At 42.7% G+C, this 16,655-nt stretch overlaps 1 protein-coding gene across 4 annotated transcripts in view; it reads right to left on the bottom strand.

Moving 5' to 3' along the window:
• Positions 1–1,108: 1,108 nt before the first annotated feature.
• The window catches only part of GAPVD1 (GTPase activating protein and VPS9 domains 1), a 71,420-nt gene continuing 55,873 nt past the window's right edge, over positions 1,109–16,655 (bottom strand). For all 4 annotated transcript variants that reach the window (XM_065928454.1, XM_065928452.1, XM_065928453.1 and 1 more), the window contains 9 exons: positions 16,290–16,412; positions 15,217–15,346; positions 13,097–13,206; positions 12,635–12,794; positions 10,784–10,971; positions 10,063–10,276; positions 8,054–8,126; positions 6,678–6,875; positions 1,109–5,319 (listed from right to left, as the gene is read on the bottom strand). In XM_065928454.1, coding sequence (XP_065784526.1) covers positions 5,179–5,319; positions 6,678–6,875; positions 8,054–8,126; positions 10,063–10,276; positions 10,784–10,971; positions 12,635–12,794; positions 13,097–13,206; positions 15,217–15,346; positions 16,290–16,412 — 1,337 coding nt within the window. In that variant the 3' untranslated portion in view covers positions 1,109–5,178. The remainder of the gene's footprint in view (positions 5,320–6,677; positions 6,876–8,053; positions 8,127–10,062; positions 10,277–10,783; positions 10,972–12,634; positions 12,795–13,096; positions 13,207–15,216; positions 15,347–16,289; positions 16,413–16,655) is intronic.

A 16,655-nucleotide genomic window follows, 5' to 3' on the forward strand; every position in this document is an offset into this window, starting at 1 on the left:
AGAGAGCTAAAGTAAAATGTTCCATGTTTAAAAATCACACTGGATACTCTTTTTTACAGGAGCATAAAATTTAATGATTTGGCCCAGCAATATGCTGAAATCCTAGTTAACAGAAATGAGATTACCATGGTTTTCATGTTCACTGTTGACAACAGGTTCAATGACAGAATTGAGAGCTTTTTCCATTTTAGCACAAAATGTGGAAGATGCTTTCTGGATCCTCATAACCAGATTTTCCTGCCTCTTTGATAAATTTTTTTTTCTTTTCTAAAGTCTTCGTACTGCATTTTGGCACCCTAAGAAGATGGAATAGGATTCTTCTGGAATGAAGTGACTGACTCGAAAGTTCTTCAATGAATGCTTAAATCTCTAGGTAGAGACACATTTACAGCTAAGAGGAGCTTCTGACCTGATTTCACTTTCCAGGATCGTGACATATTTTACAGGCACCACTGCAGGGAGTCCTAGCTGAACACCATCACTAGCTCTGCATCCTCAGGGAAAAGCCGCAGAGCCACTTACTTAGAGAGGGTTGAGTAGGCACAAATATAACAAGAGTCCAGGTGACACAGGGAATTCCAAATTGGCAAAAGTTGAATTCTGTTTTCAGTTCTAGGAAAGTCATAGCATTGACTTTAATACTAAACAGACTGAGTGAAAACTGAACCCTAAACCAGTTTTTAAATGTTTCCTTCCAAATTAAGTGCAATCAATATGAACAAAGTGCTTTTCCACGAGTAGAACAAGCTGGCCTCTGCAACAAGGGCTCCTTGGCTAATAGAAACTCCCCTCAACTGAGAAGATTAATCAAGGCTCCTGTGAATACCATGATTAGGACTTCTGCGCTCAGAACTGAGGCTGATGAATAGCCTACCAAATACAGGGTTCAGACGGGAACCGTGTTAAAGGAGTAAATGTGCACCATCTCATTACCAACTGCTGGATGATTCCAATTCCTTCCTGTAGTGTAGTTAACAAATACCCTTAGATGTTCAGATGAAAAAGACGAGTGTGAATTCATGGAGAACCTTAGTCATATCTGAGAAGTCAGAGATATTTTCAGAAATGCTTCTGAATACAAAAGAGATGATGGAAACATAAAACCCAATGAATTCAACTGCTCTCCCTTTTTAATCAATTTTACACAATGATATTGTACATGAGTAATCACATTAGGAGACAGGATGGGTTTCCTGTACATACACAAGATGGTGCAAGCTCATTCACTGAGGCTTATAGGTTTTTATCAGTTTCAAGAGGAGAGGCAGTACAAAGCTGTTTCATACAGGTGAAATACAAGAATACAGTAGACAAGACAGAACATCAACTCAGCAGAGATGAATTCTTAAGGCGTGTGGCTCCTGCCCACACTATCTGCCACGAACCAGGTGTAGAGGGCTTTCTCTCCCGGATATTTAACCTTCGATGAGCACAGGCCTGTGGGACATGCAGCTTTGTGGTGATGCCACAGCTCAACCACACCAACCTTGACACTGAAGCAAAGCATATCTTCCTTTCTCCAAGTATTCTCAAGAGTAATAAAGCTATTCCTGGTCACCCTACTCCTTGGGTAACCTACATTCTAAAATATATGATTATTAATCCGGCAATTCTCAAGCATTCTGGCAAAGTATCTCAAATATCTCATCACTGTTCATCTACTCAACCAAAAATTCCTTGAGCTTCAAGAAGATCTTTTCTGACTTTCCCCCCAAAGTATGGCAATTACATATAGAACAAGCTTACTAAGAACTAAACAGGGCAGACTTTTCCTTACAAAATAAAGCAGGAATAGAAAGGGAAGGGAAAGTCGAGGACGCACATCAACAGAGGACGTTGAGTCCATTAATGATTCTATCACTTCGACACAATCCACTAACAATTCTGAGCAAGTGTGTTCCTACTTTCCTTTTTCACACCCAATCTCATCAGACACAGGAACTGTTAAATCTTCACGATGTTGATCTTCACTTGGCCATGGAATTCCCACAGCAGGCAATGGGGAAACAGTGCCAACCGGCATGCACAGTCAGCTACAGCTTCCTGTGGCCAAAACTAGACCGCGTCATTGCCTGGGACAGATTTTAGTTCTCTCGCTTATGTACCTCAGGAACATGTATGTTGAAAGTCGACATTAAACAAAGGTTTCCAGGACACAACAGGGAAAGAAAAACCCATGCATCTCATCCACATCTATTTTCCATCCTTCACAAAGCCTAACCCTCTTACAGTGATTTCATATCTGTATAAAACAGGCTTTTATAAGCAGCTTTTTAAAAAGAAAAAGCAGGAGACATCAGTTAACTGTGGCTGAGATTTGACATAGAGAAAGAAAACAAAATGTGTACTAGATTTAAAAAATAATAAATTTACAAATAAAAGACAATCTTTAATCTGTAATTCTATTAACTGTCTCTAGAAGCAGGGTATTAATACAAAATATGAACTGATTTTTTCTTTAGATAATTCCACAGAATTTTAGTGAACACTTAACATTCATTATCTTTGTAAATTCCACATTATAATTGGTGGCTACCAAAGGTTTTCTATGTGTGATTTTATATTTTTGCACAATCCTTCATATAACCTATGTACTGGGAAGAAGTGTGGTAAGAAACAGCTGAAAGACAACTATTCCCTTCCTGAAGGAGTAAAATCAGATTACTCTCTATCTCACACCCACCGCTGCCACACACACAGTTGTTTGGTCACTGAATTGTGTCTGACTCTACAGTCCCAACGGACTGTAGCCGGTCAGGCTCCTCTGTCCATGGATTTCCCCGGCAAGAGTACTGGAGCGGGTGGCCATGCCCTTCTCCTGGCCCAGAGATCGAACCTCACTCTCCTGCATTGCCAGGCAGATGCTTCACTGCTGAGCCACCTGGGAAGCCCACGCAGACAGTTCCCAATTCCTAAACTCAGAACTCAACACTGTACTAAACACTGTTACAAAAACTACCAGTGACATTAACGCTGAAGTAGTCCTTACTCCCGACGGGCTTCCGGAAGAAAACAGCTTAACCTTAAACAGCTGGGCTTGCGCTTCTCTGCCGGCACCTGAGTCAAGACACAAGCACCCGCCTCCATCTCGGATGTAACTGTGATGCCGAATCTCTGAGGTCCTCCTCTCACAACTGTCTCAAGCCCTGCAAAGCCCTACCCTCCTGCCTCCAGGAGATACAAACTCACCACCTTCTCCACAGAAAAGAGCCCCATGCAGTGTCCACATCTTCATATTTATTGCCATAGTAACAACATGGAATAGAGTTAGTAACCATCATGGGGGTGAAAAATCGCATTGACTTATGAGTTAAATCCCCAAACAATAGATTTCAACTATTCCAAGTCTTCTGTTGACTTAACATTTATTGAATCAAATGCTGAACTCCCTCCTCAGCCTTAGAAATCATGTTAAGACAGTTTGTCTGTCTTGTAAAGTTTCCATGATGGGATCTGACTGCTAAGACCTAAACGAGCTTGACCGTTACAGTCCACGAAGCATGACTGTACATAGAATTCCTGATCTAACGTTCAAGAGGACATTTTTCAGTACTATTTAGTTTTGATCTGCCCCTAAAAGGCAGAAACCACATCTCACAATCCTCTGCAACTTATCTCAGTATTTTAGAGTAAAGGAATGAGAAGATGTCGAGGCAGAAAGAAAACCCAGCTTCTTTAGGCACAGGGGAGCAGAGTTCCTGGAGAGAGGGAGGAGACAGCCTCTGTCCTTATCTGCTCAAGGCTGTTGGTCACAGTTCCCTTAAACATGCCTGGAAAGGCTGCCAGCAACAAGAGACTCAGAGGAGGGGACCAAGTTTCATAGAAGAAGTTAGACACGTTTAGGAAACATACAGAGCAAAACCAGTCAGTGATGGCCTATGTGTAAGACTTGTGCTTGAAGCTTTGGTGGGCCTCCTTGGCCTGTTTCTCAGACACCAAAACCCATTCCTGATTAATCAGCAACACACGATCAAACCAAAATTCAGAAACACATACTTTTGTTCAGAAGAGGGAAACAAGGCACAGAAAACTGCCAAAATAGATTTTTCCCCGTAAGAATTGTATGGTTGATTAAAATAGTTTATCACTAGTAAAACCTGTATCACTAAAGCAGACAATACAAATTAGTTTTTAAAAAAAACGACATTCACTGAATTCCTGGTCTGTGCATTCAATGTGAATCATCATCAAAAATATATTACAGTCAAAGGTTTGTAAGGAGTTCTGGCTGGGGTTTCTACACTGTATTTAGCATTTCAGATGAGAAGTACCACAAGGATGGATTAGATATCTACTGTTCCTTTTGTATGCCACATGTGATGATTAAAACAGTCAGTCTATCTCCTACTGCAGGCTCAAAGACGTCCAGGGTGAGAAAGTCTAAGTGATATAGTCAATGAGTTCTATACCGCTCATCAAAGGCAGCCCTGTGCATCAAATTCCATACTTAGAAAGTTCAATAAACTGTGTCACTCTTTAATAAATACTTCTGTGTATTTGTTTGCCTTTTGCTTTTAAGCTCAGCTTAAATGTTGTCAAGGAAACCATTTCACAGGAGGGTACATGACAACAACCTACCATCAGCAATATTCCTTGTTTATTAGAATCTGAAGACGTCCATATTACATCAAATATAAATATATATCATATTTACATTTCCTTCTTAGCTTTTCAATTTAGGTGAGTGTATTTATAGATAATGCCACTAATGTCACCACTATTATAATCCTCAGTGCAACTGGTATTTTCCTTCTGTTAGATGCATCCCAGATTAGACAGCATCTTGAAAGAGGTGTGCTGTTCTTTTTTTTCTTTATGAAAAGAATGAATGAGTATCCATAAACAGAGATCTAGGAATTTTCTAGGAGATTTTGTTTTGCGCTTTTTTTTTTTTTTGTATTTCAAAATACCTGAAAAATGTGGTCCCTTTTTGCAGTACTATTCTCTATGTGGGGACAAGAAATTAATGAAATATGCAACTCAGAAAGGAAAAGAACCCAAAGAAAAGAGAACCTGCTTGTTAGCTCATTAATCTGTTTAGTAAAGATTTGTTTTAAAAGGTCTGAACACTGTACAGTATTATACAAAAACCATCTTCAGCCTTCAGAGCAGCTGGTGCGTTTTCTAGGATCTGTTGCCCCGCTGACACTCCGCTGCCTCGGTGGGCCTCTGTCTGGGTCACTTTCGGTCATCGATAGTCTTAATGAATTCCACGGCTGCTGTGAACTGCATCCACCAATAGGACTCCTCTCCAGACAGACAGCTGGCATAAAAGCTACTGATGTACTGAACAGTGGACAGCAAACAGGGTGGATTTGCCTAGAGAAGTGAAAAATCAAGTCAGTTACTCAGCTGCAAAAATCATTTATGGTAACATCTCTCAAATGTTTTTCTGTGAAAAAGAGATACAAGTCCTTTTGAAAATAATCCCCCAAATCCTTTTTGGAACTAATTTGCAAACCTGAGTTACTGTGAGGAGCAACAGTGTATTGGAAAGAAGACTCAGGTTCTAATCCTAGCTCAACTATCTAGAGCTTTCTAGCCTAACAAAGCACTTGACCTCACTGGTCCTTAGAGAGGCTGAACTAATCCCAGTGGCTTTACTCAGCATCCCAGGATTCCAGAATGTTACATAAGGAAGGAAATGCTGCAGACAAATTCAGTTATATCTGTTTAGTAAGTATATCTGTTTATATGCTTAGTATATCTGCTTAGTAAGCCAAGAAAGAAAAAAAAAAAAACTAAAAAAAGAGTAGGCCCTCTGCTGCAGGAGGTGGCACAGAAAAACTCCTGCTCATTCACCTCCAGGTTCAGGTGTGTTAAATCTGGAGGACAAGCTAAGACCTGTTCCTGAAAAGGGGCTTAGACTGGCTCTGCGTAGACTAAACACATCACCTGTGGAAGAGAGACGAGCAGCGGGCAATGGGAGGGGGGAAGGCTGATCGCACACTTGATTCAGAGTCAGGGTTCTGACTCTGAGCTAAGAGTTCAGGTTGCAGAAATACCGCAACATTAAGAATTAGTAAGCTATATGTCAAATACACTTTAGACATCACCAGCAGGCTGAGCTGACTGGAACTCATGAGTGAGGCAGTTATTGGGTGGCTCTTGTGCACCCAAACTGCAGGGTCCCCACCTCCAAACCAAAATGTTCAAAATAAACCATTTAAATGGTGACATTTAAAGTCAAAAAGGACAAGAGGTGTCACTGTTTTTAAAAGAGAGTAATTTTAAAAACAATAAAAACAAAAAAAAACAATGTGGTACAATTACAAAACATGAGGTCTAAAGAGGAGAAAGATGACAGGAAAATGTAGTAGTTTATGTGATAACCACTATGAAGAATTCAACATGAAAGAAGATGGCAAAAACATTATGACCAGAGAACCTGCCCTCATTCATTCATTCAGTAATTACCTGCTGAGCTCCAAGCAAGACCTTCAGGCACTGCTTTAAAAAGCTGAAAATGTTCATCTAGGAATCTAGCTCTTCCTTTCTTTGGAAAATCCTAACTTCTGGACAGAACATAACTTGACGTTAGCTACTTTCTTCCTGAGTATCACAGAGCTGGAAACTTGTAAAAGAGTCAAAGTCTGCAACACCGGGAGACCCTCTGCACACCCCTCCGACTCAGGATGCCAAAGAAACTCTTCTCACAGGCGGTAGCCAGGACCCACCTTGATCAACACAAACACCAGCACAGGGACGAAGTCATCTGCCCCTGGGACGGAGTCCTCGTTGGCCAGGCTCAGGAGGTTCATGATCGTGGAGCACATTCTCAGGATGCACTGCACTTTGTCCCGGGGCGTCTTGTAAGCACTTATTGTCCTGATTTCTGACTGTGCCGAGGGCCACGGTGCCTCCTTAAGATAAACCTAAGCAAGACCACACACAGACGTCATGCGGGTCTTGGAGGGAAGGCAGTGACCAGAGCAACCTTCACGTCAGGAGGCGGATGGGTGAAGCCGCTGCCTTTTCCTTTTTTCAGAAAAACCAAATTGCAATTCCTCCCTGTCCTCCCACTTCAGGATTGAAGCCTAACTTTTAAGTTTTTAAATTATTTGCTTTGCATTTTAAAATAAAACCACCCAGGGGAATTCCCTGGCCATTGAGTGGTTAGGACTCTGAGCTCTCACTGCCAGGGGCCCAGGCTCCATCCCCGGTCAATTGGGGAACTAAGATCCCCAAGCTGCATGATGCGGCCCCAAAGGAAAAACAAACAAACCAACCCTCCCACATATACAGTAATAGAGGCATATGATAACACAGAACCTAGAATTCATAAAATTTCAAACAATTATCTTTCTTAAAGAGCTAGAATGGGGCTTATCTATGTATCGCAGCTGATTCCAAAAGCACAGACAAGCTACTTTTAAAATAGCTTAAAAATTAGTATGTACCTGTGTTGCAGCAGCTCTAGAAATCAAGGAAAATTAAAAAATTTTATGCCAATTAATATCCGGATTCTAATGAAACAACCAGAAAACTCATATACCTAAAACTTTCCTGTTTTCTGATTTTGTAAGAGGTGTAAGACAGGTAAAAATGTTAGTTTCAGGAACTAAAAGGTAATTCTGAGGTCACATTCAGATTCAGTTCCCACTCCTGGACAGGAGTTTTCACACTTTCTTTGAAGTTCCACCAGATCCCTTCATATGGGATATTCCTGCAGAATGTTCTGGAAAGAACACTGGCTGTTGAGTGGTTAGGACTCCGAGGCTTTATATGACTTTATAAAAGCATCAGTGGAGAGCATGGCTGTCGCAGGAGGAGTAAGCTGCAGGCAGGAAGCCCTGCCTAAAGGGGGTGGTGTCAGGGCGGGGGCTCCCCCAGGCTGGCGCTCCCTCCGCTCACTGCTCACTACTAAGGTCCTGTCTCAGGCTAGGGAATTTTAATCCACGGAAAGAACTTTGAGAATTTAAACGACTGAACGACATCCAGGGCAAGTGGTTTTTTGTAACTTACTATTCCCTGAAAAACTGGTAACATGTACATAGTACACCAAGCCACCTTTAATTGAATAATACCACCCATACTGTATAAACTGTATTACCTCTGGTATCTGAAGAGCTCTGTGATTTGCAGTCACTACTTTAGACAATCTCTGAATATGTTCATGAAGAACCCTGAAAATGCCCCAAAACACATATGTAAATATATAATTTAGAAAAGAAGGTACACAGGTAGTCATAATCAGTTTTCTCAAAACACATTTAAACCATTTTAGACTTACTTCTAGATACAGATTATCATTACAGTTGAGACTCTCTTAGCTATAAGTATTCTGTCTTGGTAAAAAAGACTCTCACATTTAGGATCTGCTTAGAAAGGCTCAGTGAACCAAGGGGATGCAGGCAGAAGAGTGGGAACCCCTCCTTTCTGGACCAGGGCAGCATCCACAGGAGAAGGGAGGGGAGCCCTTAGCCTGCAAGCTACCTGGACAAACTAACTGGTGAACAGCCCAAGAAGAAGTGGAGGGGTCAAAGACCAGAAACTGGAGATCACAGATGCTTTGACGGAGAAGGGATGCTGAGGACGCTCACCTCTCATTTCAGAGATGACAATAATTAGACCTAAAAAGGTGAAGGATTTCCCTAAGACCACACAGTGGTTAGCAGCAGAGGCTAAACCCAGTTTTCCTGCCTTTGAGTTTTCTTTCCAGAACACAGTGCTAACTCTCTATAAACCTGCAAAGATGACAGAGAGGCACAGTCGGCTTCAAAGGTGCTCTCCGCAGAAAGTGGTCTGAATGTCCCCATTCCTTATCTTACCCTGGAAGCCAAAAACTGGGGCTCTGGAGAGAAAACAGAACCCAGTTGGCAAACCGCATACAGAAACTTGGTGGGGGGGGGTGGTGGTAAAAAGCCCGAGACTAGGAACAAGTGAGAGAGGCAGGTGGGAACGATCCTAACCCATCACAGGAAAGTGGGCTCTCTCAAACATACATGAGATATCTTAAAATTTCCATGAAAAAAAAAAAAATCTCACAGACACCACCAGTGTCCCACCCTGAGGTCCGATTACATGGGCCCCTCAGGGTCGCTGGCACAGTGAGCCACCGTCACTGCTGGGGGTGCATGGCGGCCACTGAGCAACACACGTGGGGGCAGGTCAGAAACCAGGGGTCAAGAAGATGCAGAAGAGGAGAAAGTTAAAATGCTGAGTCTCACTATCCCCAAATAACCACTGTTACCCTTCTGGATATTTTTTTTCAAGATGAGTATTTTTAGGATTGTTTTGAAAAATAGGTTTTCTTGAGATTTAATTCATATGCCAAACACTTCTTGGTATTTTGATATTCAAATACATATCATTCCCAATAAATAAAAAGTACGTATCGGAAGTCACAGACTGTGCTTGATGCCCTGATGGAGAGATGAATGAAGCGTTGTGTTCCTGCACTCACGGAAGGAACCATCCAGTGGAGGACACGGGCGTTCATCAAACAATCACACAAGCCAGTGATCCGGAACAGGGGGTGGTTCTGCCCCCAAGGGGCGGGCACTTGGCAGTGTCTGGAGACAGTGTGGTTCTCACAGCTGGTGGGTACCACCAGCCAGGGCCAGCCATGACCTACAAGTCCCGCAAGGCACAGGGCAGCCCCCCACATGAAAGAATCATCTGGCCCGAAATGTCAGCCGTGCCAGCTTGAGAAACCACGACTCCAAGTAAAACTGCAATGGTGGCACGTGCTAAAGAAAGGTATCCAGGCCTGAGGCAGCGCTGCCAGGGCATCTCACCCAGACAGACAGGCTAGGAAGGGTTTCCCCCAAGGAAGTGAGGTCTGAGTCCTGATCTGAAGGGTAAGGGTAGATAGAAGGGAAGAATAGCTGCAGCAGTGCCTTCCACAACAGCCAGACCAGTGTACACGACCCTCCAGCCCGATTCTGCGCATTTCTGAGAACAGAGCACTTTCCTTCTGTGCGGTCTGGTAACTCTGAGAGGTGAGAAAAGGACCTATCTTTCCCTTGACTACTCAGATATCATGTCTCACGAACAGCTTGTCTAAACGACGGGGGCTGGGGTAGTCCTATTTAGTCCATCACAGGCAGGAGCACTCACTGGTCACGGAGTATGTCCCCGTCCTGATTCGGGTAGAAGGCAAGTTTGAAGATCCGATTCATCACACTTCGCTCGATGGCCAGCTGAGCGTCCTGAAGCTGTTCCTCGCTCGCGTTCTGCCATATGACGTCCTGGGCCATCGCGCCGTACAGGAACTGCAGAAAATCTTCCACCTGGGCGGTTTTATCATCAGCGGCTGTGAGTTTCTGAAAGTCTCCAATGCAAAATAATACATTTTGAAATAGAGTATTTGAACAACTTTAAATTGGAAATTATTAGAAAGGAGTTAAAAGCAGAAAACTATTAGAATCATAATCCACTAGCTGTGCAGCTACTATGCTCTCAAAGTCCGAAATATCTGGGCATGGTTTCATTTGGGGAGAAAATACATCCAAATCATTAAAAACAGAAGAAAGGTAAGACATGTGTAGAAGTTTAAGAACAAGAGGTTTGTTACAAAATGATATGCTTTGTTTAAAAAAAAAAGAAAAATTGGATGCATCCAAAACTTTGTTAATTTTTCCAACTTTTTAATAAACTACAGATATTCAACCAGGATAAACACGACATTTATTGGTTGAACATCAAGGTTTAATTACTAAGAAATAACTGGGAATTTAAGGAACTGCTCTTAAGACAGGTAGGTACTTAAAAAGCAGCAAGAGAAAACTTCCCAAATTTTCCCGCTGACATACGGCTTCACCGGAGGGTCTCTGGTTACCTTGAATGAATTCCCTGATCTTCTTCTCCTTGCTCTCAAGCAGCAACCTCACACAGACGGTGGTGAAGTACCGATTGGCCACCTCTTTGTCCCGCAGAACCCTCTGCAGTAGCCTTTCCAGGTGAGCCTGCGTGGTCTGCAGTCCTTGTCGACAGCGAGTGAGGTAGGCAATGTAGGGGGCTCTCTTCCTAAAACGAAAGACGCTCTGCAGGACACCAGACATGCACAGCGCACACTTTTTTTGGAGACTAACAGTCCTGATTTTTCTCCAAAGGAAAAAACTACCTCAAAGACTCTGGCTTTACAAATGAGCCTATTGGGGTGCAGACAACCATCCTGAGAACTGATTATGTTGCCAGGTGAAGAAACAGAATCAAGCCTTCCCTGGTGGTCCAGTAGTTGCAAGTCCGCCTGCCAAAGCAGGAAAACACGGCTTGGATCCCTGTTCCGGGAAGATTTCACATGCTGAAGGGCAACTAAGCCTGCGTGCCACAGCTACTGAGTGAGAGCTACAGCCCACGTGCTGCAACTCCTGAAGCCCGCACACCCTTGTGCTCTGCAACAAGAGAAGCCACCGCGATGAGAAGCCCGTGCACCACAATCAGAGAAAGCCCTCACGAAGCAATGAAGACCCAGTGCAGCCAAAAACTAAAAAAAAAAGACAGCAGAACAAAAAACAGAACCTGGTGCAAGGATGCAATGTACACTACAGAGAACAGAACCAACATTTTATAACAACTTTAATGGGAGTATATTTTTTAAGAAGAGAGAATTACTATGTTGTACACCTGAAACTAATTTAACATTGTAACTCAACTACACTTCAATTAAAAAAAAATAAGAAAGAAAGAAACAGAACCGTTCTGCATGTGTGTGCAGAATATCATCTACTGGTCTGAACACTCAGCTCCCTAACTCCCTAAACACTACCAATTCCCTTCACATCGCTGGTCTGTTCTGTATTGGAGCACAGCCTCCATGCTGGTAGAACCCCGTACTTAAGAGGAAGTTGATTGCTACAAGACTGAAATAACAACAAAATACAGGTTTATATACCGTCAGATCATTAAATATACCACTAATTATCTGCTTATATTCTAAATGCAACGATCATTAGATCACGCATTCCCTAAGCCTCTTTACTTCCTAAGCTTCTCAACTTAAATGTCAGCAACAACAGGCAACAGGCAGACGGTAACAATTCCTGGGACTTCTCCTGCTTCCCTGGTCCACAGAAGCAGTCTTTTCTATCACCACTAAAAGAGGGAAATGACATCCTAGTTATCCTGGCCCCACCTCCACCCAAAAGATGCTTTTGGGCAAAGCTGAAGTCAACTGTAGTCTGTTAGTAAGATCTGAGTAAGTGTGTAAAAGGTGGTCAGTCGTGTCCGACTCTTTGCGACCCCAAGGACTATACAGTCCATGGAATTCTCCAGGCCAGAATACTGGAGTGGGTAGCCTTTCCCTTCTCCAATGATCTTCCCAACCCAGGGATCAAATCACACTGCAGGCAGATTCTTTACCAGCTGAGTCACAAGGGAAACCCAAGAATACTGGAGTGGGTAGCCTATCCCTTCTCCAGCAGATCTTCCCAACCCAGGAATCGAACTGAGGTCTCCTGTGTTGCAGGCAGATTCTTTACCAACTGAGCTATCAGGGAAGCCCTAGTAAGAGCTGCTCGCTTACAACTACACTTCCAGACTAAATATCCACATATGTTGCTTGGAAATCTACATCCAGGAAAGCCTAGCATTTTGCAGTGAGCCTACATTCATTTCTGAAATAAGGGCTGAGAAGAAAATACTTGCAGCTGAAAACAGGTGTGCAAGTGAAACAGGCTGGGGATGTTACCTGTAGTCTTCGGCAATAGAAGCCAGCAGCTTCCTACAGGTCCGGTTATCAAAGCGGCACACACAACGCATTGTTTCCTGAAGCTGAGCCATTAAGTTCTTATCTTGTAAGTTAATTGCTTCAGCTATTTGCACTTTTAAGAAGCAGACAATTTCATTGTCTAAATAAAAAAACATCAGAATTCTGTTACTGTTGAGAAGCTCCAGGGGCTTTACATAAGCTGAAGGTCATCCCTCAGCCTGTGGGATGTCAGTTACGACTGTATCAGTAAAACTAAGCAGAACCAATCAGAGAACATTTTCACAAACCATCAGTAATCCAGGTGCCCTAACTGATGCTAATATAAATGTGTTAAGGAACAGGATGGAACTGCTGTATAGTTTAAATACCGTTGAAAACTGGCAGTTTCATATGGTTCCTATAAAGCATAAGAAAAAAATAAACTCTCAAGTAGCAACCTACCTTCTGGGTCTGTATGGTCTGGTAAACCGTTTCTTGTTGAGTGGGTTAGCACTGGGAAAGCCACAGAATCCGCAGAGCAAAGAGCGAGCCTCAGTTTCTTTTTTGCATCTCTAAAGAAACAGATGAAGATACAATCATTTCTTTGTCCAGATATGGTCACATTCTATAAACTATTATCATATTTATTATACAAATTAATGGGCTTCCCAGATGGTGCTAGTGGTAAAGAACCTGCCTGCCAATGCAGGAGACATAAGAAACATGGGTTTGATCCCTGGGTCGGGAAGATTCCCTGGAGGAGGACATGGCAACCCACTCTAGTATTCTTGCCTGTAGAATCCCATGGACAGAGGAGCCTGGCGGGCTATGGTCCATAGGGTCACAAAAAGTCGGATACGACTGAAGCGACTTAGCACACACACACATACACAAATAGGCTAGCTCAGGACTCAAATGTTTCAAGCGGTCATAAATAAAAGATAATTTTTAACTCACTGACACCTTGCTTAAGGAGTGGGCCTTCTGGTTATCTGAGAAGCAAGGTTGTAAAGGTGCTCTGAGTAAGGACCATTTGGTAAAGTCACTAAAATCAAACAAATCCTTTCTGACCTTCCAACATCCACTGAATTCTATGCTAAATGTGATAATGAGTCAGAAAGCCAGATTTTGCCCAAGCTGGGAAGGAATCAACAGAAGTCATAAGGACCATCTCAGCACCCACACTAAGAAGCCTTCCACCACATCTCTCAAGAAATGTTGATCCTGCCACAAGACAAGCTTGTGACAAGAAGACCTTTCTGTTGCCCTGTTGATCAAAACTCTGTATTGAGCCAAAACCCGCTCAATTTCTGACCACTGAACCTCCTGCTCCCACCTGGCAGAGCATCCTTCAGCAAGACATCCTCCTCAACAACACAGCCCTTCATCCTGGGAGGGTCTTGGAGGGCAGGGACCAGAGCTTCTTCAAAATGGCTGAGGCTGCCTCCCCAAAAAAGGAGTCAAAACACCTCCGAGAGCAAGCCAGAGTTTGCTCCTATTGCAGGATTATCACTTGTTCACCTCATCTGACTGGTTCTGAGACCCACCTTAATGGTTTGCTTCCTTGAAATTGAGTAACTTACGAATCAACTCAATCAACTGTAATATTTGCCTACTTTGTAGACTCCGAATCTATGTAAAGCAGTGAAGTCATGCCTGGAAAATAAAAATTGTCTTCCACTACCCCCCACCCCATTTTACCATAGGAAAAAAGTATAAAGCTCCATAATATTTAATGATAAAATGATATGTACAGCATAGGGAAAATAGTCACTATTTTATGATAACTATAAATGGAGTATAATCTTTTAAAATCGTGAATCACTATGTTGTACCCCTGAAACTTAAACAATATTATAAATCAACTATACCTCAATAAAAGTAAATAAAATGATATGCTATTAAGAGTTTGTTTAACTTAAGTGGGGGAGGAAGTAAACATGAAACAATACTGGCCATGTATTAGTAACAGTTAGATCTGGGGAACAGGTACATCACTGTATTTTTCCATTTTGTACAAGCTAGAAAGTTTCTAAAATAAAAAGTTTAAAAAGATAGAAAGACAGAGACAGAAACGGAGAGATGGACAGATGATTAGTGCTTTAAAACTGATAATCCGGGGACTTCCCTGGAGGCTCAGTAGTAAAGTATCTGCCTGCCAATGCAGGATTCAGGAGTTCAATCCCTGATCCAGGAAGATTCCACATGCCTTGGAGCAACTAAGCCCGTGCACAACTATTCAGGCTCCTAAAGTCATTTTCTCAAACCGTGTTAGAAACTGAGGGAATGAGGAAGATGACAAACTGGGAGGGCTCCAGTAGGCTTACTGCGGAAGTGGGTTACTCAACAGCATGTGGTCCCTGTGAGCCCATGAGGTTCGCTTGGTTTTTCATTCTCTGAATTAAAGCCTTTGATATATGACATCCACAGGGCGAGCAAAGTCTTCTCAGCGCACAGCCTTCATTCTTACCTCTCTGCTTTACGTATTTATTAAGGGACTCAAAGAAACACCTGACTTGAAGTGACTGCAATGGTGATGAAAAATTCAAACCCAAAGGTTCTAAATCACATAAAAGAAATACCTGTAAGAGAAGGCTGAATCCTGAGGGTGGGCCGCTTGGCTCGCGGAATCCGGGAGATCGTCAGCGGAGATGTTCTGCAGGGTTTCGTCACGAGGGGAGTCGTGTGCACTTTCACCGTCGCCCATGACTTCTAAACAAATCCCACCCCCCGCAGAAAGGATAAGCAAGTTAATCCAGAATATTCTGTAATCCAAAACAATGAAAACCTTTATTAACTTAATAAAGATAATACTCTGTAATCACAATCACTGAATCACAGAACTAAAAGGGGCCTCAGAAATTATTTCACGCATAACACCCTCGTTTTACAGATGTGGAATCCTGCCCAGTCAGGAAGCAGCTGGCTGTGACTCCCTCGGCCAGACCCACACTGAGACCCCTCATCCTCACTTCAAGGGACGCCCCCAACCTTCCCTGCCTGAGAATGAGCCGGGGACAAACTCACAAATGCAGCCAACACAGACCTATGGTGCCCCACAGTTGTTTTTATGTTTCTAATTTATCAATTTAGATAATACATGCATGTATGCAATCAAAACAAATGAAAAGTTCCTTAGTGTAATAAAGATATTGTGCCGATGTGGAAAAAAAATCTCCATTCTTAGGAGATCATTTCAAATACTTCGGGAAAAAAATACATATAAAAAATGTGGCAAAACCTTAACAACTGATAAGTCTAGGCAGATGGAATATAACAGACCTTCACTGTACGATTCCAACTTTTTTGTTATTTTAAAACTTAAAAGTGTAGGAGGTTTTCTCAGGCTCCTGTGAGTCCCCCTTGAGCCAACTCATGTTCAGTTTGTCAGAGACTCTTCCAAAAACACTGTAATATTAATCTTGGGGACTATATCATGTTTTTTTTTTGACAACTATTTACGGGAGCTACTAAAAGGCTACTTGGAAGAATGGATACATGTGTGTGTACGGCTGAGATGCTCTGCTGTGCATTGTCAACTGACTATGCTCCAATATAAAAGAAAAGGTTAAAAAAGAAAGGCTACTTTCAGTTCAGACCACTTTCATGGCAGTGATATAAAAGTTCCTATTCCATTCTTTATCAGGATGATCACCTGCACTTTCGTAGTTTGCCAGCGTTCCCTCACTGGGGCTGGTGCGTTTGATGGCATTCCTGTATTTGTCCAGAATATCCTCAGCGACCTGAGCCTGTGCACTAAGTCTCGGGCTGGGATCATCTGCGGGAGGGAAAGGAGAGGAGGAGAATTAGCGCCCCTTGGTTTGCACCCACTCTGATGTTAGTACGACACCAGTAGCATAATCCCAAAGGCGGATTAGGAGGTAAGACGTAAAAAGAGCACATATCTCAGTGTTATAAGAGGCACCATGCAGCTGCCTACGCATCCTAGGTCTGAGAGCCGTGCCAAGGCACGAAATCAGGATGATTAGCTCCACTTTCTCATCATCGTCAGATTTCTGCA

Source organism: Muntiacus reevesi, chromosome 3 (assembly GCF_963930625.1).
Source record: "Muntiacus reevesi chromosome 3, mMunRee1.1, whole genome shotgun sequence".
In the NCBI taxonomy this organism is placed as follows: domain Eukaryota; kingdom Metazoa; phylum Chordata; class Mammalia; order Artiodactyla; family Cervidae; genus Muntiacus; species Muntiacus reevesi.